Below are 23,793 nucleotides of genomic sequence, written 5' to 3'. Positions count from 1 at the left end.
CTTCTGATTTCCTCTATAACTAGGTGCTTAGGGAAGGGCTAGCTGGTGAGCAGCAAGAGAGCACAATCTCACTGCTATTTGATCAAGATGTCTTTACAGAAACGTGCAAATAAATATGCCAGCATCTTCTACGTCCTTGGCCTGGGAGTGCAGATGCAGCTGTTAGTAGTGCCAGGCTCTGATTGTCAGCGGAGGCGGGGGACAAGCACAACCGTGTTAAACTTGCATTTTCTTCCACCGGTTAGAAGGAAATTCTGAGCAGCTGACTTGTGTTTTGTCTCATCAGGAAATATTGGAGGAAGTTGTAAGAGAGTTACACAAAGTGAAAGAGGAGATAATTGATGGTAAGAAAGAGAAAAATTATTATTTTTCTCATCTTTATGACTAATTTCCCGTAGATAAGATGATAGGAACTGCAGAGAGTTCCCTGGTGTTTTCAGACTTCTCTGAGCAGCTCTGATTTATATACACATTTGAAGAACAAGCGCCTACTTTATCTGGGCTCTGATCGTGACATTGTGTTATATCTTTTATTTTTATGCTGTTGACGAGCACTTTCACTCCCAATCTGTGAGAAATTCACTGGCCGGTGTTTCTCACAGGTCGGAGGGTGAGAAAGGGCCTGCCCGTAGCCTGTGGCATGTCAATTTATCACAATCAGGCAGAGTGAAATCGCTTGTAACTAGCCGGCCACACAGGTCCAGGATGAGGAGGGGACAAAGGTACAAAACTGAAAATCCTTCCTGAGCATCTTCTGTAGGCTTTCAGTGCTTGAAGAGCTACTTCAGACCTTCACTCGATTACAGTTTTCCAATAGCCATGTATTTTTGTAATTAATTGAAAAGTTCATTATAAATTGCTCTGCAATATATGACTAAATGTACTTTTCAGGGCCATTATTGAAATGCACAGCAAAATATCTATTTGAAGCCTGCATAAGGGCATATGAAGATGCATGTCCATACCCCACACTGCCCATCTTAGATTCACACAGACAGGGAAAAAGAGGAGACTGTAAAACAGCTAAAACCCATTCCCTGTCCCCTTGCTCTAGACCAGTGCGCTCACGAAACCTCGGGGCAGTTTGCAGTTGAGGAGACCCTCACCCGTACGCTACTGTCCCAGCAGCTTGGCCCTCAGAGCCTCCCTAGTTCATTCCAGTGCAAAATAAGACATTCGCATAAACTACAGATGCAACTTCTTAAACCAGTACTGCAGTTTGCAAGCAAGCAGCTGACTGCTCACCCTTACTCATCCTTTTACCCTCCACTCATCCTGTTACCAGCGTTGTACTTTCTGCAACCTCTACACTTAGCATTTTCCATCACACTGGCTATAACATTATGCATTAATTTTTTGGTTTGGTTTTCTAGCCATACGGCAGGAGTTGAGTAGAATCAGTACAACATAATGATTGCAAAGCATTTGGACGGTACTAAGAATGCTAGGAAGATCGGATCATTTCTAAGTGTACCAAGGTCATGCAAGATGGTGAGAGAGGACACCGGCACTGTCTTTGTTCTTATACCCTTTTTATTAGCAGACTCAGCACACTTTGAAGCTTGCTGCTGCCTTGGATTCGCTTCATTTTAAAAGTCTTAATCTAAAGAATATTAAATTTTAAATTTCTGGATTTTTTAGATTTCATCTGACACTGCACATTGGATTTGTCAGCCTTTTTTGTATTTTGTATTTGCTTATTTAAATGTATTACCTTTCTTTTTAGTAGTAGATAAGAACACACATGAACCATTTGCTTTTGATAGATGACTTCAAAGTAATTTTACTAGTAGTCTGCAATGTAAATGAAGATCCTTTGCCAACAGAAATGTATTGTGGCATCACCAGAAGAAACAGAGACATGTTAGTTGTCAGCCAACAAGTTCTTTGTCTCAGAGTTATCACAATATTAAAAAAAAAAAAATGGTACGTCAGTGCATCACAGTATCTGTGTTCATATTGGTAATAAACTGTTTATTGTCCACATGGCCCTGCCTTTCTTGGTTTCATTTGTCCCTTGAGCTCCTGCACTTTTATGTCACTTGGGTTTGACGATGAAAGGAGGGTGACTGAGACTTGCTGTGGGGTGACAGCTCTGGCTGGCCAGCACTGCAGAGCACGAGGAGAGACCCTGAGCGCGTTGTGGATGGTGCAAAGACAACAGCCCTGCCTTCTTTTACAGGGAGACGTGGCTCTCACCTGCCGAGCCCTCCTCACACCACCGGTTGAGCACCACCTCCCGCGGCCAAGCTGCGGCAACCTCAGCAACTTTTTGCCAAAGTCGGTGAAGGACAGTAGCTTATGGCTCTTCTCGGGCCACCACTAACTGTCCCACTGCATCTCCTGCCATCACCTGCACTCAAGGGCTTCCAGTAAATAAAAGGGAGGTCTTTATGCAGAACAAGGCTACCAAAGGCATTAGGAGGATGATAGCTGAAATCACTGGCACTGCACTGCTGAACACGAGTCATTTGTTAGCATCTCACGTGTTTCATTTGTTAATGTTCTGCAGGTCTTGAGCTTTATTTCATGGAAAGTGAAGTCAAAGATAAGAGTACAGGACACTGAACACTTAAGAGCACACACTGAATCATATCTTTCCAGTCATAAAATATTTTTCTTTAGAGTCATTCCTTCCACCAGCTTGATCTTGTGAATTTCTGCTTGATTTAGTTTGGCACAAGCTTTACATGGCAGCAGTCTTGATAGCATCTTCTTGATAACTTTGTGCAAAAGGCAAGAGATTGGAGTTCAGCTATTGAAGTCTGTCAAATATTTTCCAAGCCCTGCTGCTTTGCTTCAGGCCTTCCTGAAGATTTCATTGTACAAGCCAGGCCCTGGGAATGGTTTTGGGAGCAGAGCCTGGTGCAGCAGCTCAGGATAGGTTGTGACTGTCCCCTTGCTGGTGTTCTCCAGGCCTCATGGAGCAGGGCAGCAGGCAGGAGGTGCCTGCCAGCGACAGAGACCCCGGAGAGGAGGTGGGGTGAGGTGTGCTTTACAGTTAGTTGTAAAAATGTTATCTGCTTTGGCTTGGCGAGTGTGGTGGTGTCCTTCAGCACTCTTCAAAGCAACCCCATCTGCCTCTTAGGAAACAGTCTGTTTTTCAGTGTAGTTATACTGTAGATTAAAAATGGTGGGGGGGGGGGGGAAATGGGAGAAATTGGAGTTTAATGCAATGGCGAGGTCCAGACTGAGCCTAATGTCTGTCAGCTGTTTAATGCCAGGAGAAGACGAGAGACCGGTTAGACGTGGGAACTAAAGCAGGCAGACATTGATACACAGCACAATACAACCACCCCAGGACCAGGAGAAGGAGCCTTTCCAGTAACAGCAAAGATTATAATACTCGGGTGCATAAATCTCACACAATAACTCATGCCTTTCTTAATTACAAACCCATGTAATGGCACACCTGACAATAGCAAGTATTTTTCTAAACTGCTGCCTCCCAGATGATCACAGGCCTTCTGTGAAACTCTCCCATAATCTTAATTAAGCTTCAGGAAGTTAGGGCCTGGCACAGTTCACATTTTCCCCTGGAATGTGGCATTACGCCTAAGGTCAGTAATAACCGTGTTGTAATTCGGGCCAAGTGTGCAGCCTGGGTACGGTGTGCCCCTCTGTTAACATCAGCCACCTGCTGTAAATCAGGTTTTCTTACTTTCTTCTTCTACCTTTGCAGGCCTCCTGTAATTAAGATGTAATGAGCTGAGGTTTGCACAGGGAAGGGTGTGGGAGCAAGGTGTGCGGGGGTGGAAGGGGAAGCTTGGTTGGTGGGACAGGGGAGCAGTCCTGGCATCACCGGTGCTTTGCCGGTTCCCAGCCTACGGCTCCGGCAACAGGGATGCACAGAGTGGCTTATTTGCAGTAGTGGCACAGCCGGTGGATTTCCCCCACCCAGACACTAATTCAGTTTGCCTGTTGCCTCTGTAGAGAAGGGTGTCCCTTCGTGGTGGGCTTGTTGAGCCACTGCAACACGCCACAGGCATTGTACACAGCAGCAATCAAAGGGGCATTAACTCCAACCTATCACACAGCTATTTATCCTTCCTATCTCCTTGTGCCAGAGCATTCGTGTGGCCACACAATGAAGCAGCTCTGGATTAATTTTTAAGCAAAGAGAATAAAACCACACATAGCCCTAATGCACTTTTAATCCAGACCCACATGCCCTGTGCTTAGGAAAAAAAAAACCACCCTTCTGCCAACATTACTGATAGCAGCACGGCAGTGTCACAGCCTCCTCCAGCAGCACCTGCAGACACTGAAACTCGGCTTGCACCGCACACCCGTAGGCACCAGGCTTCCAGCCGCTTCAAATTCCTGCTGAGATGGCGAGTGCAGAGCAGGAGGGCTATGGAGCTGTCTGGACAAAGCAAGCCAGGACCGTGATGGAAATATTGATGGGAGGCAGGATAAGAAGGGGTTGCCAATTTTGGCTACCCTGTGTTTACACCATAGCCTCTGTGTCAGGCTAGGCTAGTAATCTACAGACGACATAGGTGACTATATCATGGAGCAGCTGAGTAAGGGAACTATAGAAAGGTCAGTCTCTATAAAGGAGAAGGACAACAGTCAGATTGAGGAAGATAGCACAATCTTTATTATGGTTTTTATATTAACTTGCTAGGTTGGACAGGAGAATTGAGGAACAGCTTTCTAAGGACATGGGCAGTTGAATATGTGACCATGGAGTGCCAGCAGCACTGAAGTAAATTAATAAAAAACTGAAGCTCCCTGACATGAGCACTTATAAAAAGAAGTTAATGGAGGTTCCCACACCAAAGCGTCTTCCTTTGGGAGAAAAGGGGCTCCAATAATTAAGACATAACATCTTAAGTATGTTCTTCACTGAAGAACCAGTGAAGTCTGAAGTATCAGAAGAAACCTCATTCTTCCTCTTCTTTTCCAGAAGCACAACTCATGGACCAAAACAGTATCTGTGAATGAACTGATATTCAGCCCCTGCATCACAAAGGATCTTGCCCAGAGAGGTGGTAGATGTCCCATCCCTGGAAATATTCAAGGCCAGGTTGGACGAGGCCCTGACCAACCTGATCTGGTTGGAGATGTCCCTGCTCCTTGCAGGGGGGTTGGACTGGATGGCCTTTTATGGTCCCTTCTACCCCAAACTGTTCTATGATTCTATCTTGCACTGCTGAGCAAATCTGGGTATTTACCCAACTGCCAAAATCAGACGGATAGGAAAAATGGAGGAAGGGGAAATGGATGAGGAGGGACCCAAATTGCAGCAGGCTAGCTCGGCTGCCTTGTGTGTTACACTAGAGAATGGACAGACTGACTCACTGGATCCAGTCCTTTCTCCAGGAGGAAGGAACAAATTGTGTTTATTGAGGGAATCAAGCTTTCCAGGTCTAACAGCATACATTGATGGACCAATGAGAATGCACAATAATCCTTTTCATTGTTACAGACATGGATTTCCAAAAGAAAACAAAAAAGTCAAACTGTTAGAGGGTTAGAGTATAAAAGAACCTTTATAAATCTCTCTTTTAACCACTTAGTAAGGACAGAAATAAGTTGTCAGCTCTCCAGGGTGGAGGGAAGTTATTAGATGGCATCTGAACTCCTGACTCACAATATATTGTTCTGCTTGGAGAAAGGTGTGGTGATTGAGGTTTTTGATTAAACAGAATTTTTCAGGATAGCCAAGAGTTTATAGTTGGAGAGGACAGGGAGGAAGATTTAACTATTCCAGTGAGTAGAAATAACAGATGAAGGTTAATGTCCATAGCACAAAGGAAGACATGTAGCGAGAGAAATGATCCCAGCTCCATTTTCCAGGTATATCTCCTTAACACCATCAGTGATGGCTTTTATGTAGCTGGAGTACTGCGTGCTTCCCAAATGTCAAGTCAGTGCCCCTCGAATGACAGAGGGAAAAAGTTACAATTATTTTGAAAGCAGTTAGCAATAAATACCACTATAAAGTCTCGATGTCTTCACTGACACATACTTCTAATTCCTATTCACAGAAAGGGGTATAATATAGAGAAGACCAGGAAAGATGATCAGGAATATTAACAACCTTGGTAAGCAGCAATTAAAGCTAGAACCTTCCCACCCCTAGAAAGACTTACAGTGGAGAAAACTAAGAGAAACACAAAGCTATGAATACTGTTGAAAAGCTGAGGGAGAAAGGATCACTCAGTTATTCTAGGGGCACATCCATGCTGCTGATCAGGCAGCGAGTGGAAGACTAAAGGAAGGGTTTATCCACACCACAGTTCAGCTCTGCCACTTAGCTACACTGAGCATTAAATCCTAAGAATAGAGATAGGTTCAGAAAAAGTTTAGGCAAAGCCCTGGAATAACAGTTAAACAGCAGCTACTAAAATAATGATCCAAATGTACAAAAATATACACATATTCCATTGCATAGGAATGCTAGGAGCCATTGTCAGAAGTAAGATATTAGATTAGACATGACTTTTAGCTAAAGGCACCCTTGTGTTCTCCAGAAAGTGTCATTTACTACTGTGTGCCAATCCTCCCTGCTTTCAGAATCATATGCACACAGAGCATCTACATCCAATCTAGCAGGAAGAGAAACCAGTCCTAAACTACACACACACATGTGCTCACACAAACACACACCGAGCATTCTCTCTTGCAGACCAGACCAGGACTCAGACTTGGGCACACTTGGCCCAGAAGTTATTCTAAGCCTTGACCAAAGGTTCACATAATCATAGCTCACTCTAATCTAGTTTCTCAGGGTTACATGCACAAGTATCCTTTATTAAAATGTATCAGTAGTCTAAAATAGTACACACAATTGCTTCATTTTCACACTCATCCTCTTGCCATAAGGAGCACACACCAATGCCACTTCAGCACACACACACACAAACATCCTTCTGCCTCTGCAGAAAACTCACGTCATTCAAACAAACAAACCAACCACCAATGCAGCAGTCGGAGCCAGTCCGTTAGCTTTCTTTTGCCAGCTTGCATAGTCTCTTAACCCTTGAATAAGGACCAATAGTGTCATCAAAAACAAAGTCCCACAGAACTCGAATCCAGGACTGGTGATGTGGGAGGTTATCATAATATTCTGCAGCGATCTTCTTCACCTGCAAGGAGAGAGAACGAGTTATTTAGCTGCACAGTATCGGGTGTGTTTCAGTCTTCCCGTTCAGATCTGATAGCACAGCCATAACCTGAAGTTACTTGTTATTGCTTGTGAGCTTCTGAAGTTCAGCCAAATGAAATGTACTTAAATACATTTAGATACGTCTTAGCAGCTTTCTGATGTAAGTTTTGTCTCACAATATCAGGATTTGAAAGACGATGGACTGCTGCCTTCAGTCAGAACTATTTTCTCTCATTTTGGAGGCGGAGGGATTTCCACAATGAGATGACTAATCCACCTTATAAATCGCCAAGACTCCAACATACTGTATTTAAAGCCCTGTTCACCACTCATAATACTCGTCTGCCGAGGGTTCTGGGTAGGAGAGAAACACTAATTGAGAAAGTGCCAGACACAGCCTTGCCTACACTTCATTTTCTTTCCTCCATTCTGCTACCGTGAGGCAAATCTGAGAGACGAGTTCCTCCAGCAGGCAGAGGAAATTGCAGGGAAGTCCATTCTCCTCAGTCTGGTGTTTAAAAATGCTGCAAGATTCATTATTAGATTATGAGTCTAATAAAATTTCGTCTCTGTTACAAATCCCCAAGGCTTAAGACTGCTACCATCAGAGAAGCATTAAGCATCCTTGGCGTTGGCGCTTGTAGTGGGAGTAAAGCCAGAACTAGAGGACAAAGAGGTTTCAAACCTGGCAGGTTCAGGGGACTTCGAGGATTCATAAATTATCAGTAGTCCCTGCTACAGTTAGATGCTCTGCTTTTTGAATACACTTATGAAGCAGCAGAGTCTGTTAACTACTGAACACTTGCAAATAAACTGCTTGGGCATGGTTTTATTACAGCTCCACCCCCTAGACAAACAAAGCTTTATTCTAGAGTAGTTTGTCTTGCTGGACAGCATGACTTCTCTCTTTAAAAACCCTGCAGAATTTTAAAACCAGCTGTGCTGAGCAGAGTATGGCCTTCCAGAAAGAGCAAAAGGATTATACAGAAATTGTCATCTGGGAGGAGGGTCTCGTCAGCATGCGAGGTGTAGTGGTGGAATCGTAACAAAGCATTTTGACTGTTTGTGAAAACATAAGAATCACAACAAATGTTAAGTTATAAGCTAGTACAGCTCACTGCTAGTTACCTCATAAATTCAGCTTCCTAGCAGACACTTCCCTCTGAGATAAGCTGGGTGACGTACAAGTTTCACTAAGATCTTCTACCTCCGTACCTCAGTCCATATGCACTCCTTGTGCTCGTGGCATGGCAGTGCTGTGTTGGAGGTGGAAGATTCAGTTCGGGTCTGATTGTATTCTGCCTTTCATTGAATAGAATCATAGAATAGTTTGGGTTGGAATGGACCTTTAAAGGTCATCTAGTCCAGTCCCCTTGCAGTGAGCAGGGACATCTCCAACCAGATCAGGTTGCTCAGAGCCCCATCCAACCTGGCCTTGAACATTTCCAGGGATGGAGCATCCATCACCTCTCTGGGCAACCTGTTCCAGTGCTTCACCACCCTCATTGTAAAATATTTTTTCCTTATATCTAGTCTAAATCTACCCTCTTTTGGTTTAAAAACAATACCCCTTGTCCTATCACAACAGGCCCTGCTAAAAAGTCTATTGCCATGTTTCTTATAAGCCTGCATCGAGGGTGCACTCAATCCCACTGTCTATGTCATTGATGAAGACATTAAACAGTACTGGTCCCAGTATAGACCCTTGAGGGACACAATTTGTCATGAACCTCCATCTGGACATTGAGCCGTTGACCACCACCCTCTGGATTCAACCATCTAAACAATTCCTCATCCACTGAACAGCCCACCCAGCAAATCCGTTAAATCCACTAATACCTCTGACTTCCTTATAATTCCCTATATCCTGCTTTAAAGTGTTGGTCTGTACTTCAAACGTGATTCATTTTCAATGAGATCCAGACAATATCAACATTTCCCCTTAGAGATATTTGTTAATGACTGGAAGAAGGGTGATCTCCAGGCAGCAAGTAAGATCTCTGGAGATGCAGATTTAGTTCCCTGTGCTCCTTCTGTAACCACAGTCAGAAATAATTTAATCTGGGTTTTGTATCCTCCCTTTTCCCAGCTGGATAACTGAAATAGCCAGAGGATAAGAGGGAGGAGGACTATTCAGACAGTAAGCTACCTTGACTCCCTTGAATGAAAGCTACTAATGAGGCCTTATGCAAACACAAAGGGAGTCTCAGATATCCAACCCTAAAAGTTTCACTTCAGCTCTAATGTGGTCATTCCCTAGCACACTGCTGCTTACAGATCTTCCATCCTACCTCCATTTTAGAAGTTCTGCTTGAATTTTGACTTGCAACAGTAATTCAGCCTTCATCTATACTACTTAAGTTCATATGGCAAGTCTACTATTCCACTCTTCTACTGATGCTCCATATATTTCTTGCCCACAGAACAACAGTCTGAACCAGACATGTTTTCTCACCTAGTACATTATTCTGCAGAGCTCTTGGTCATGTTAGGCTCTGACCACTATGAGGGCTTCAGAAAGTCTTCCTGTACTACTCCTTGCACACGGAAGTGGAGGGCTGGAGAGTCACAGAAACCAATTTCGTTCCCAGGAACAATGTCTCAAGGAGTGGCTCTGCCCTCTAGCACCAAAGGCTAACTAAAAATTGTCCCAGTGATGAAGTAGGAAAAAAATGGGTCAGTGAAGAGGCCAAAAACCAGCCTGTCTGTGTTCAAGCCAGTGGTTTCCGCACTTTCAGCAAACGTGAGCAGCAGTATAGTCTAGCCATAGAGCTGAAGAGCTCAGGTGGGCAAAACATGCAGGTCTGGAAATTTGCACTTAAATGTATTCTATACACATATTCTGCAGTTGTATTATAGAGTTGAAACATCAGGTGATGGAGAAGTTGCATGTTCACCAAGTGTATCTGTTCAGTACCTTCCTGCAGAGTATGGTGGCAGCTCATTCTGAACAAGAGGGTCAGTATGGAAACCACAAGAGATGACTGGGTGCTTGCACTGGAGTGCATTACCCTAGACCAGCTGCAGGACAGTGACTCTCACCTACACAAATAGTTCTTCACTCTGCTTGGCTTTGTGCCCAGCAGGACCTTGTGCAGGAAGGCAGGCAGCACTTGCACCACTGACAAGGTCCCTGTGCTCTGGGCAGGACAATTGTATGAGATGTACAGAAACAACAGAGAGGACAAGGTAAACTACAATAAAATATTTGTGACAAAGGAATGTGGAAAAGGGAAAATTTAATGAATGCAGTTAAAGGGAGGACTTCTGAAGGGCTTTCTTACAGAAAAAAAAAACAAGGAAGTTTGTTAGGTCCATGTCCCCATTTTGCTGCCATATGGCAGGAAAGAATTTTAAAAGTGGTTTCTCTTTTACAATGGATCTATGCTAAAGTTTCCCAACAAAACCAGCTCATCTATTGTAATTTCTTTCAGCATCTCCAGATGTAAAACAAAATTATCTTGTTCTTACCTACCAGAAAATCTGAGGAGTAGGAGAAAAGAAAGTAATTGGGTTTTAATGCAGATTCCCTTTTAAATACAACATTAAACTACACTTATTAAGTTTGTTCGATGTTGAAAGAGTCACCATCCGTGTTGTATTCCGGGTGCAGTGCAAAACCTGTGGATGGCAGTTTCTAGGTAGCAAGTTCTGCAGCCAGATCACAGATCATCTCAAAGAGGATGGCACTGAGACAAAGTATTCCTAAATCCTGCTCCTGACTTCCCCCTCAAGCTCTCCATATGGCATTGGAGATGGTCCATTTGCTTCAGATTCTCCCTCCCTTCCTCCTTACAGATCTCAACTGTAAGGCTTAAATCATTGCTAGTTTGTGAATGGAAGTTATCATGTAGGGATAACAAGAGACCACAAAGTCTGCAAGAAGCTTATTAGGCACTTGGCACCTGATATATTGAGGCTTTTCTTCAAGTAGGATCAAGGTGGCAGGTAAGAAACCACATCTTTTAGACCAAAATTTTGCTTCTGGTTTTGTGCTTGTAGGACACAGCAACAGGAACCCTATCGTACTCCATTATATCTGATAGGCAAAAAAGTTAAATGCAACCTAATATTTCACCATGGCTTGTTATACACCCTTTGTCCTGGGGCTATACAGAAGCTAGAGATCCTTATGACAAGAAGCTGAAAAATTATGTTTAGAATGCTAGAAGGCATATTACAAAAGTTCCCTCCATAGTCCTTGACCTGGAGGGGGAGCACTCAAGCTATCCCTCCTGGCCATCAAAGGGTTAACGAAATCTGCAATTCAAAACCAGCACATCTACCATGTTTTCCAGTCTTCTCTGTCAATAAAACTGGTTTCATACCATGTCTTTTCCTTTTCCCACAAGCTTAATGAGTAACTAGTTTGCCTCTGGTAACACCGCAGTTTTTATTTCAGTTCGTAGGAAGAGTACCAAGTTCCTCCTCCTTCTCCTGTCCTCTCTCTCCATTAAGTATATTCAGTCCTTCAGATAACGAAGAATGGATCTTTTTGCTCATTTGCTGAACAATGCAATATTTAATAGTTATAAGGCTTCATGTAAAGACTATCCTAGTCCTAAGTCTATAGGGTTGGTTTTTTTTTTAGAGCAAGTCCCTCATTATAATATTAAATTTCATGGTCTGTCGTGTAATCTCTCATTATACTAGTGGGACAAGTTCTAACTGCACACTCATGTCCCTCCTCTTTAATATCTGTAAGCTTACAGCACAGCCTAATTCTTCCTCTTTCAAATCTGTCACACTCCTAGGGTAAAGGTCTTTCCAGTGGCAAACACATTACTCAGAACATTCTGAACGAGACACCTGTAACAAAGGACAAAGCTGAATTTACTTTTCTGATAAGCAAGTGGAAGAGCCAGTTACTTTCCAAGACTAAGATCCAGTTATTCTCTGATCCTGTTTCTCCCCTGCTCTCAATCATGCAGGAACCAAATAAAGATCTTTATTCCACTTCCTACTTGCCAATAATTAAAAGGAAAAATAGCTATACAGAGAGGTCATCCATATTACACAATTCAACTATCAGAAGTTAAAGTGCTTAAGAGACTAGACTTGAAAAAACTAGACCTTTGCTGAGTGGAGGATTTGCTGACAGGTTAAGCAGAGGAGAGCAAGGGGAGGTTTCTACGCCTACCTGTTATGACGTTTAAGCATTAAAGCTATCCAGAGAGGATTTGCTCTCCCTTTATTTCTTTCCACCAAAGAAGTAGAGAATTTTTCTTCTCCATTTGCAGAAAAGAATAACCAACTTGTTTTAATGGACTAAGGATTTCCTACAGTAACTGTTTTGTCAAAGGATCTCCACTTCCTAAGAGATTTTCACTTGTAATTGATCACTCAAAGACTCAAGGTTTTCCGTCTATTTCTGTCAGGCAACAACGATTGACAAGCATGATTATCTGCTCTACCAGCAGTGCAAGACTTAGTTGCCCGAGAGCTAGAAACACATCAACATGAGCCTATGAAATTCAAATAGTAACTCTGTCCTCTTTACGCAGGAGGGCGGACACTTCCAGCTGCTGCACAGCCTCGAGAGCTGAACTATTTGTGGTGTGGGTGGGGAAGAGCTTTTGAGGTCTCAATCAGCTCTGGAGCAACAGTCCCAGCAAGTTCAATTAGCCACTCACCTCTCTTGTGTAAAATACAGAGCTAACCTCTTTCTCTTCTTCTATTTACATTTCAGTAATCTAAGTATCTCAGCCTATCTAACAAGTTTGAACATCTGAAACTAAAGCTAAGCTCATGTACTTCCCAGCTGAGCTATCAGGTGTTTCAGCAATGTGAGTGCCTGACAGGAGAACTTCACATGTGAACGTGGGCTGCTTTACCGGCTGCTCTGAATGCCACCGGGAATGGCCAGCTTCTCCAGGACAGACCACCAGCAGTAAAGGAGGTCTGTTAAAACAGAACTGCAGCCTATGGAGCTCCACGCTCTTCAGCACCACAAGAAAATCTCCTCTTGTTTTGAACCTCCTCTCAGACAGCATTTCTGTGAAGAAGAACATTAATCCATAAAGCAGGGTTTGCCTGTACACACCATCATAAAAGTCATACGTGTTACACCGTAGTGGGGAGGTCTCAGTTCCTGAACCTCTGAGTCCTCAGCTCTACCTCCACCTCATGAGGATATTGTAGTAGCAGCCCCCAAATTTGCATCAGACCAGAGACAGAAGATGTTTTCTTCCGACTGTGCCAGAGGATTTGTATGTAGGAGTAATGCTTTGAAGTCACATATCTCTAACACTGCGAGCACCTGCTGAGGAACTCTTGTATTAAAACCCGGAAGAGCAGCTACATACCTGGAGGGAGATTGAAAACCATTCCTAGACACCTGGGCTTTTCAAATTTGATTCCCACAACTGATAAAACGTAAACAAAAAGGAGCTTGACTTTCAAAAGAGGAAAGCCACAGTACTTTCCCCATGACAGATCAGGCATCCTCAGTTTCTGCAGGTGGGGCAGCAAAACTAAAACAAGTCATGAAGAGTGGGGCTTTATTTTCTAGTGCTATTTGTGTCAGGCTGGAGCATGCCCCAATACTTATGTCAAACACAGAAAGACTTTTATTTGATGTTAATCAAGCAATATAGTTATCAGATTGATCATTAGACAAAATTCAAGGAGTAATAGCCACCTGCCTCCTTTAGATAGCCTTTAAACTTTCAAAGAGACAAAATCTGGTAGCTAAGGGAAGGAAATGGAGAAATTTTGAGGATTTTATATTGCAAAAATTATTCCTCGAGCCCTCTGAGGCTCAGATGTTTGTGTTCCCATCAAATAAACTAAATATCCCACCAGAAACAAATCCAAAAAGTTTTTTTCTTTTTTCCATTTTTTTTTCCTTTTAAAAATTGATCCATTGCTATGATTTGGACTGATTTCTTTGAGTCAGTTTAGCAACTTCCATAAAAATCCAGTTCATTTGTGCTGATGCTGTACTTACCATCGGCAATCTGCATCCAGGAATGCTGGGGAAGTCATGGTGCTCCATGTGGTAACCTACATTAAAGGTGAGCCAGTTCAGAGGTCCATAATAAGAGTATGTCTCATACCCTTTTAGGAACATGTAGTGTTCTGCAATGAAGTGCCCAGAAATGGGATGTAAACCCATGCAAAGAATTGTACCTGCTATTAAGTAAATAATAGGTTTGAGCCCCCAAAGGTAGTAAATTATAAGGTCTACAGAAAACTGGACGAGGGCGTTAAAAATTTCCATCTGCGTAATTACTTTGGGGTTCACATACAGTGGTCTCAAACTGTAGAACAGAGGTTGGAGGAAAAGCCAAAGCAGTTTCCGAAGCGGTGTACAGAAGAACCAGCCTTCAAAGTCTGTAGGAATGTCCACATCCAGGCTGTCCCCACCAAGGTACCGATGATGGTCAATGTGGTATTTCTTGAAGGAAGCAGAATAAGGGACGCCAATTGGCAAGTTGGCAAAGACTGCAAACCATCGGTTCCACTTGGCCTGCTTGTTCCCAAAAGCAACATTGTGTGAAATATCGTGAATGGCTAGCGTCAGCGAATGGTTGATGCAACCCCCAAAAGCATAAGCCCAGAAGAATATCCATTTCCAAGATAAGTCTTTCACCAGATAGCATGCTAGAAACTGCATGAAAACCATTCCAGATACGATCCATTTTAAATGTGGATCTGGTCCCATCAGAGTCTTGATCTCTGGATACTTTGCTAAAGGGAAAAATGCAGAGAAAAATCTCATTAGGTCACAGTTAGGTAAACATAATCACCACTGGGACTCTATTTTTAATCACCCTATGTTTGAGGCCCTAGTTTTATAAAATGGCAATTCCAAAGTAGGGTTGCCACTACAGTGAAAGCTTAACTAACGTAAAGCTTCGCACTTCCAGCATCATGCCCAATTGTGATTGATACTGATATATATAGATATATACAGACATATTAAAAAAAAAATTAACCCTGATGGCATCATGTGCCTTCAGAACAAAGAGTATTAGTATGCCAAAATGCATCAGATTTAAGCTCCAAGAAGCACCTTCTGTCAAGTTTTTAATTTCCCTTTTTATTTTGCCCAATCCAGGTGCTATTTTCCACAAAAGGGATACAACTGCCTTCTCTGTAGCCCTCTTCACACTGTTGCTTCAGCCATACTAGCAGAGGAAAGAGGGCTGAGCAACAGGCTCACCAGGTTTTGCTCTGTGATTAGGTGACAAATGTAGCATTAAAAAAAAATTCCTAAGTATTTGAGTGTTCACCAGTGCTTACAACATGTATGACTCTTTGCACATGGTAACATCACAAGAAAGATAGTAATTTTATCAGAAATTTGTAAGACACAGAAATTTTTCCTCTGTTCCCATTCATTAGCCTGTTCTAAAGCCACATACCAAAAACAGGCATGAAAGTCACATAGGTGGTCACACCACAGCTTCATGTGTCCTCACAAATACTGCAATACAGCATCAGAGAGACGTGTGCTTGGCTTGCCAGGTCTCACTGGTGTCAGGCCAGGACCAGCTTACTGATCTTTGGTTCTACTGAGCCATTCATTTGTCCTTTCAAGAAAAGAAAATACGCAGAAGTACAGCTTATCTTCTAGGCATTGTTCATTGCTTCAGGTGTCTTCTTTACAAACCCACACTTCTCCCTTCCAGTATTAACTTGCAGGTGAATTCTTCCACTGTTTTATGGCTTTTACCCACCTACTGGCCTCCCTCCTTTAACTGAAACTCTGCATTTCTCAATAACTACAGCTTACACAGATAAGACTGTAGGACAAGTCACTCATTCTGAACCCTGGGGTTACACAGCGTGTCCCTGTAAGTCTGATAGGCCCATTTTATTAATACAAAAGTAAATATCATCTGACTGTCACAGTATGATACCAATGCAATAAAATCAGATTATAATGATTTGCATCTATGCAGCTGTAGATACTATAAACAAATGCTGGAGACAATACACATAACTTCATGTGACCTTGCAAGTAGTGGCAGGTACTGAGTGTAGGGCACAAAGTTTTTTATAGAAGTGAACCCTGAGAGGATTGCAGAAGTTCAGAGAGATGAAGCGCTACTTAAAGGAAGCAGGTTGATGTGGTCATGTTGATGTGGTCAGGTGACTCTGCAACCATTCCAACAACTTTTGAGCCTGTTGGCCAACTTCAGCCCAGCTTGAGAGAGATTGGAAACAATACAGATTAGACAAGTGCTGTGGAAAATTATGAGAACAGAGATAGTCTCAATTCTTCCTCTTGTGAGGACAAGGAGGCAAAAATCACCAGGAGTAGTATTCAGGCAACAAAGAGATTTTTTAAGTGGTAGGAAAGCTCTAGCAGAAGTTCACATCTTTCCAAAGTCAGACAAACTTTTTGATAAAAATCTGTGGAAAGCCCAGGGTTTTTTGTTTTGCCGTTTTGGTTTTGTCCTTGTTTTCATAGTCTTTAAAATTACAGTTTTCACACTAGAAATGCTAACATACTAGAAATTGTTCTCTGGTACTTAGACAGGTACCAAAATTTTACACAAAGTGCTGGGATATCCACTGTAAAGAATAACCTGATACAATGACCTGGTCAGAAAATCTGTTACAGAAATACTATTTTATATAACTTAACGTCCTGCCTAAGGGCATCTGTCCATTAATCTTTTAATAAATCAAGCCACCTCAAGTTTTCAGTCATGCAGTTGGTAGAGATAAGTTACTGCAGTCACCAGAAGAAATGAAGAAATGTAAACCAAGCAAATCTGTTCTTCAGCCTGGTCAAATTGAGGCCAGTTTGACTGAGGGGAAAAAAAAAAAAAAAGCTTTAATGAAAAGGAAAAATTACTAAGAGATGCTTTATATAGTAGTTTGAGAACAATGGAAGGTTTTGATTGGTTTCTTTTTGTGGTGGCCAACAAGGGTTGCAGATTACATTTAAGAGGTTTCAGAGCAGTAACTGCCAACCAGCAGCAACAGTGTCTGCAAGCAGCAACGCAGGTCGATTGCATTTATCGCAGGTGTCAGCTATTAAGTAACTTGCTGGGCTTTAATATTAAATTCAACACACGATTAACTCCTCTCCAACAGTAAATTTTTGCATACTAGCTAAACCAAAATACTGTGTCTGTTTATCATTAATACTGATAAACCGTTCCTGTTTCCACGGCATGGAGAAACCCCAGGGAGGCTGACAGGTGGGGCTGCCAGGCTCACTGGAGGCTACAAGCACGGCTGGTGGTGGAGCCTGCTAGAGATCTTCAGGTTCAGGAGCCTTCACATGCAAAATGTTGAATGCTGACCCTTTCAAATCTTGAGGCCAAGCACTTTTCAGTGAAACACATTTAATCTCGGACTAAGTGATCCCGGTGACTGCAGTTTATAACATGCTGACACAAAGATATGACAACATAAATATGTATCTCACTTTTCCCCCCTGTTCATGCCTTGCAGTTAGCTGAAGGAATGCTAGTAAGGCAAGATAGAGCGCTTACAGTTGAAAAACCTGGACAACCCTGTAAGGCTGCTGTGACAACTGCCGGTAGGTTCTGCACAAACCAGACATTGCCCATCTGCACGTCCCAAAGGCAACAGAGAATCTGAGACAGGGCTACCACACAGTGCTGAACCAGGAGCTGTAAAGGACTATCAGACATGCGGCAGCCATGCAATAAAGACCACCTTCATTTCCCACACACTGCACTTCGAGAAGTAAACAGACACCTACTCTCTGCTCTCGAGACTGCTAGAGTTTCACACTACGAGGCATCTGAACAGAGATTTTCATCATGCTGCTCTTTCCTGAATTGTTTCCATTTAGCTTATCCACATGCACTGCTTCTAGTTGTCCAGACTGAGCCATTGTGCTGCCATTCGGAGGGTGGGGATACTGGTGTAAAGGTACAACAGTGCAGAAGCCTGATTTTTCTGCCTCCAAGGTCAGCACACTGCAAAAGCAGTGCAGGCACTTCAGGACAGTGGGTAGATGTAGTTCATAATTCTGCCCAGCCAGCTCCACAGTCTCTACACCATAACCTCAGAGCAGCTGAAATTTGCACCACAATGGTGAAAGACCGCATTTCCCACTTGTACAACAGTGTTGGTGAAAGAACAGCAGTCAAGAGAGAACAAATGCTGCAAGTACATTTTCAGAAGCGTTCACAATTCTGAAACAACTCATTTACTGAGTTAACATTTCACTGAGATCACTCCACTGTGGTGTGGTGTGTAAGCACCAGTCACCTTTCTAGAGGCATGCCTTACTCTGAAACACTACTGACAAATTACTCTGACTACACATTGTTTTCCTTTGTGCTCCCCTCTGGAGATCCAGGAGCACTCACCACAGCCCTACAGTGATGCTCAGTTAGAACTGGAGTAATTGTTCCTGGAGAAGCCATCAGTCGCTAGGTCCTGGTGTTCCAAATATCTTGTTCTGAACCCTCACTCATGCTCTGTTCCCACTGACAATGTTCCTGAGATTACCCAGGAGAGACGCAGTTAGACCTCATGATGGCACCAGACACAATTTCTCACTGCTGTGACACCACATACTTAGCACTTACACATTTTGGTATACATGGGATTTGGATGTGGCCAAGAGCAGGAGCTGTTCCCAAACACAGAGGTGGTGGAGGTTTACAGGAGCAGCAGCCCTGCCCACATCCACAAGAAGCTAGTAGTAATAAGAGAAGAAATTCAATTTCTTCATCTTCCTTTATTTTGACCCCAAGTGCTGCATACAGGTATAGTCAAAGTGGAGATACTACTCAGTACAAGACTCTTAGAAGACCTGTTAAAGAGAAGGGGTTGGAGGGGAAATCTCTGTGATGCTGCTGTCCTGGACTATGTTCTATCCACTGTGAGTCCCTGCCAGAACAAATAAGAGACAGCAGGCACAGGATGTTAGCTGTACTACCCTGTGCCCTATGCTGGAGCTGGTATTTAAAATATATATATATATATATATATATATAAAAAAATTTTAAAAAATAAAGAAAACAAAAGAAGTCAGTTTGCTGACCTGATAGTGTTTTGCCTTTTAGCAGCTCAGCTCATTAATGTGCTCATAAAACAGCACAGCACATTTGAATTGTATTTAATTCAAACCATGTGCAAGCCAGGACACAGGTAGGACACGCACAGAGGAGAGACCATGCATGACAAGAGCCTCTGGCTTTGCAGTCTCCTGCCCCCTCCAGTATGCAAACTAGTGAGAAACGTTTTTTGCCCAACTAATTACACTGAAGTTTTATTTACCTGCTGTGCAAGGACAAGGGTCTTAATCTTGTACTTGCCACCCACAGGCTCCTAAATTGCTTTGCACTGGCCAGTCCAAGGAAGCTGGGGTACCCAGAAGCATCCCCCAGAGACAAAGCACCACAGCAGTTCCACCTCGCTGGTGTCCACGGCAATGGATGGTGGCAGTACAACACTACGCCAGCTGCTATGACCTGTTTGTTTACACTTGCTTATGAGCTGATTGAGAGTAAAGGGATGTAGGGATGCTAGGAAGAGGGCTTCCAGTTCCCTCTGAAACAAAAACTTGCAACATGAAGTAAGCTGAAGCCTTCAGTTGCACTTAATACATTTTCAGCAGAAGACTAAAAGCGCCTAAACCAGTGACTTCCCACTCATGCGATTTACTTTATAGCTGATCCCCACAGGGAGCTGGCACAAACACTGAGAAAGAAGCTCTTCGGGATGTGCTCATCAGAGAACGGGCACATCAGTGGCAGCACTATGCCCACGTACCGCAGCACAAAGGGGAAACAGGCTCATAGTTTCTTCTCCAGAAGCATAGGTAATCCAGAGCTTTGATTTAAGCTATGGAGATATGCATCTTGCACATTTCATTAGGTACAATTCGTAAGAACTTTCATAAATGTGAGGTTTCTGAGGCAACAGGAGAGTCAGCTGTAAGAAATAGCAGACTAACCTCTAAATAAGTGAGCAGAGCTGGAAGCTGTTACAGTCAAATCCGCTAAATGCTAAAATAAAATGGATTTGGGCTTTTTTTTTTGTTTTGTTCTATACCCTCCCCTCCATAGGCTAACATCTCAGCCTTTCTACAGGATAAAGCACATGTAAAACACTCGCACCATCTTTACTCCAAAATAACTTGCCAAAGAACCAATTACATAATTATTATTCTTGGATGTTAGATCATGTTCACGTGCTCCTAGCCTACCCTGAGCAACACTGATTCATCCTCAGCAGCAAACAAGGGCTTCCCTAAGGGTCCTGTGAGGCAAGACATTTTCTGACCAACCTACAGCAATTTCATAAAGTTAGATCCAACCCACAGCACAAATAAGATCTCATTCTTTCCATGCCACAATATATTGCTCACTGCTTGCATTTGGAAAACTGTTTGCAGGTGAAATGATCATTCATTGTGTGCTTATGGTGTTACCAGCATCTGAGCAATGATTTTTTCATCTTCTCTCAAGACCAAAAAAAACCCAACACTTCCGACTATGTAAGACCATAGTTCTCCAAGCGTTTTAATCCAGCAGACCTGTACTGCCACTAGAAAGAAGTAGAAATCCTACTTCTACTAGAAGTAGATATCCTCTCTATGTTTTACTCAGTCACATGCTCTCTTTCTAACAGCATTCGTATAACTATGCAGCAAGCCTAAGGACATCCAGAAAAAAAAAAAAATACTTTCTCAGGTTAGTTTTTAGCCCAGTCCTTGCCACAGTGTTACACAAATCTCAGTCCTGACCCAAGACAGTAACAGACTTTTCATAAACAAGAGGGTGAGAGAACAGCAATGAAACAATTCAATCTCATAAACTGAAAAGCGTGAATAACGTGTTCAGGGTTGAAATGCCAGCTTGGCAAGAGGTCTCCACTGTAACTTAGAAGCAGTTGGCACCAAGCACAAGCTACATTTTAATACCTAGAGTCTAAGAGAAAGGTACTACAAAGAGATAAGAGGGAGTATCATCTCTTCGTTGATCTACGTCCTAGTATAATTATAGCTGTTAGGAATCACATCTCTAGCAGGTTCATTTAGTGTAAGGGCGTCCTGCCATAAGCTAGCTTCTAGAAAGCCCAGTTGATATACACAGCTCATCGCTCTGCTGCTCAATTAGAACAGGTTGCCCAGAGAAGTTGTGGATGCCCCATCCCTGGAAGTGTTCAAGGTCAGGCCGGATGGGGCTTTGAGCAACCTGAGCTAGTGGAAAGGTGTCCCTGCCCATGGTAGGGGAATTGGACTCATGGAGTTCTCATGTAGACATATTGTCACCGACTACAAAAGTCTTACAGACACCCGGGCTACTAACTCTGAAGTCAGGTTATACAACTTGGTGACAGACCATTATTATCTCTCAGTTGCTCTACAGAAACATACTGGGGCAACAGCTCAAGGAAACACCACTTACATAGAAAGAAACTGCCTTGTGTGTTTGTCAGTTTGCCTGTATTTTTTTCCTAATGGATAATTTCAATCTGCATTTAAATGCAAGTAGCCATGCTTGAGAGACACCAACATTTCAAAAAGCTGCAGCCTAACCAGAAAACAATCAAGTTCCGGTGCTTAGCAACTAAATCATTAACCTATTGGGAGGAAAATACTTCCTTTACCAGCATGGAATGCTGTCCCCAAGGCATTGCTATATACAAAAACGTAAAATACGTGGATATTTATAGATATTTATTTATATGTATGTAAGATTCTTACAGTGCACTCCACCTCAATAGACACTAGCCACTTCGATAAGTAGAGACTCTAGATACCAGGGATCCACTGAGCCTCAGGCTTTGAATAACATGGTGATGATCATCATACAAATACCATATGGGATATCATGATAGTTTCAATAGCTTTTGATCACATCTTGGTATCCATGATGCTAGTCTCATGATCCATTCTGCCTTGTCAGACACAAATTGCCTACATCTTCCACGTCTCCCTTTCCATGTTGTATTTCGCTGTGCCCTTCCTTCTGTTCCCACAGCTGGGACACAGGGAGCTGCATGACAGACCTTGATTCCAAATGCTCATTCTGAACCCAAAGAGAACGGGGGCAAAACTTCTGCAAATATGCAGTTGAAAGGTCCTAAAAAGAGAGCTTGCTGTGGCAAAGTAAGGCAGTCCAGTGACTCCAGCACCTCCTTACAATCCAATTTAATCGCAGTTTGCAATCCCCACTCTGTACAGCAAGGCTGGGAAAGCAAGAGATGAGCGAGGCGAGAGACCCACCAGACACACTCTACCTGCAACTCATCACAACACAGTCCCCTCGGCTAAAAGGATGAGTAGCATGACTCCAAGAAGCACAATTTTATATAATGACACAATTTGACTCTCTATCATGATTACATAGTAAAACTATTATTATTTTCCTGGATATAATTGAAACCTGGACCAGGATATTCCATCACCACAACTATACCTGAAATGTTTCTGTAATTTAGATTAATCCCGGATTAATCTATTAGATTGTGGAGGAGTTAAGAAACTACACCTAACTATCGCAGCAGCTCAGTCACAAGTCCCAGTGCCTTCCTTTATAAAAGATATTTTAAAACTTTATCGTGCACATTAGAGAGGAGGGAAAAGAAACCAAACAATGCAAATAAAAACAGGGGAAAAAAAAATCTTCTTCACTAATAAGATGTTATTAAAGCTATTTTCTGGACATACACAACAGTATTCTGCAACAACTCTGAATTATTAGTTCTTCTCAGAAATTACCTTCGAGAAAGCCCAAACCTCTAAACAAAAAAAAAAAAAAACCAAACAAAAAATAAAGCTCCTGATCCCACATACTCGCGTAGGCAGTTCAACGCTGCCCGCACAACACGAAAATGCGGGAGCGCACCTTGTCCCTGAGAAGCGGAGGGGACTTTCTGCCGTCCTCGGGCAAACACTCGCCACATCCTGATTTATTTTATGGCGCTACCAAGACACCGGGAACACCCGGCAGCAGGAGGCTCCCAGCTCCCCGCTCCGGGAGCGCGGCCGCCCATCGCGGGACCTCCCGCCGGCCCGGGGCCGCGGTCGCCGGAGCAGCCCCCGCCGCAGGTGCGGTTGGTCGCCCGGCAATGTCACTCCGCCAGCGGCAGCTCCGCTGCTCGTGTAACCCTGCTCGGTGCCGCCGGGCTCCGCTCAGCCTCTACCGAGAGCGTTTGGGAGAGCGCTCCCCGCTCCCCACCCCGGGGAAAGCACTCCTCCAAGCCCACCGGGCTGCAGCCTCCGCTCCCCGCAGCCCGGCCAGTGCCCCGAGCCACTCCCACCCTGGACACCGGCGGACCCGCCCGGGGGTGCCTGGCCCGACCGCGGCCACTCCCGATCTCCCTCGACGTACCAAGGATCTCCCTCCTACGCTGCGTGTGGGGCTGCTCCGTGTACACCCACTCGAAGTCCCGCCGGGTCACCCGGTTCCCCATAGCTCCCGCTCCGCTCCACGCCGCTCCGCGCTGCCCTTATAGCCCCGCACCCGGCGGAGGGGCGGCTCCGCCCGCCTCCCGCTCCCGCCTCCGCCTCTCCCCTGCGGGGGGAGCGCGGAGAGGCTGCGCGGCCGCGCTCGGGTGTGCGGGGTTGCAGAGCCCCTCGGGGTGTTCGAAGAGGGGCCAGGGGGACCTCAGGGCTGGCTCTGGGGGCAAGAGGCGAGTGGCCAGGGTTCGCCTTGCCGCGGGGGCCTCTCAGGCCGCCGGGCGAGGTGCATAGGGCATGCGGTGTTTGCAGGGCAGCAGGA

General features: G+C 43.8%; 2 protein-coding genes across 6 annotated transcripts in view; one reads left to right on the top strand and one right to left on the bottom strand.

The window, feature by feature from the left end:
* The window catches only part of EVL (Enah/Vasp-like), a 132,950-nt gene extending 130,962 nt beyond the window's left edge, over window positions 1–1,988 (top strand). For 3 of the 5 annotated variants that reach the window (XM_086749823.1, XM_086749822.1, XM_086749824.1), the window contains 2 exons: window positions 287–344; window positions 1,374–1,988. In XM_086749823.1, the coding sequence (XP_086605949.1) occupies window positions 287–344; window positions 1,374–1,411 (96 nt within the window). In that variant the 3' untranslated portion in view covers window positions 1,412–1,988. The remainder of the gene's footprint in view (window positions 1–286; window positions 345–1,373) is intronic. The other 2 variants (XM_086749825.1, XM_086749827.1) reach the window with 1 other exon arrangement.
* A 4,965-nt stretch (window positions 1,989–6,953) lies between these two features.
* DEGS2 (delta 4-desaturase, sphingolipid 2) lies at window positions 6,954–23,485 on the bottom strand. Its single transcript, XM_086749233.1, has 3 exons — window positions 23,404–23,485; window positions 14,067–14,809; window positions 6,954–7,097 (listed from the first exon to the last, which is right to left on the bottom strand). The coding sequence occupies exons 1-3, from the start codon at window positions 23,483–23,485 to the stop codon at window positions 6,954–6,956; spliced, it is 969 nt and encodes a 322-aa protein (XP_086605359.1).
* Between the last annotated feature and the right edge of the window lie 308 nt (window positions 23,486–23,793).

Source organism: Chlamydotis macqueenii, chromosome 5 (genome assembly GCF_036417535.1).
Source record: "Chlamydotis macqueenii isolate bChlMac1 chromosome 5, bChlMac1.mat, whole genome shotgun sequence".
Taxonomy (NCBI): domain Eukaryota; kingdom Metazoa; phylum Chordata; class Aves; order Otidiformes; family Otididae; genus Chlamydotis; species Chlamydotis macqueenii.
This window is presented reverse-complemented; position numbering and strand designations above follow the sequence as displayed.

Coding starts and splice junctions, on each gene's coding strand:
- DEGS2 (XM_086749233.1), bottom strand. CDS start 23,485: ATGGGGAACCGGGTGACCCGGCGGGACTTCGAGTGGGTGTACACGGAG. Junction 14,810..23,403: donor GCGTAGGAGGGAGATCCTTG/GTACGTCGAGGG, acceptor TTTTCCCTTTAG/CAAAGTATCCAGAGATCAAG. Junction 7,098..14,066: donor CTGGATGCAGATTGCCGATG/GTAAGTACAGCA, acceptor CTCTCCTTGCAG/GTGAAGAAGATCGCTGCAGA.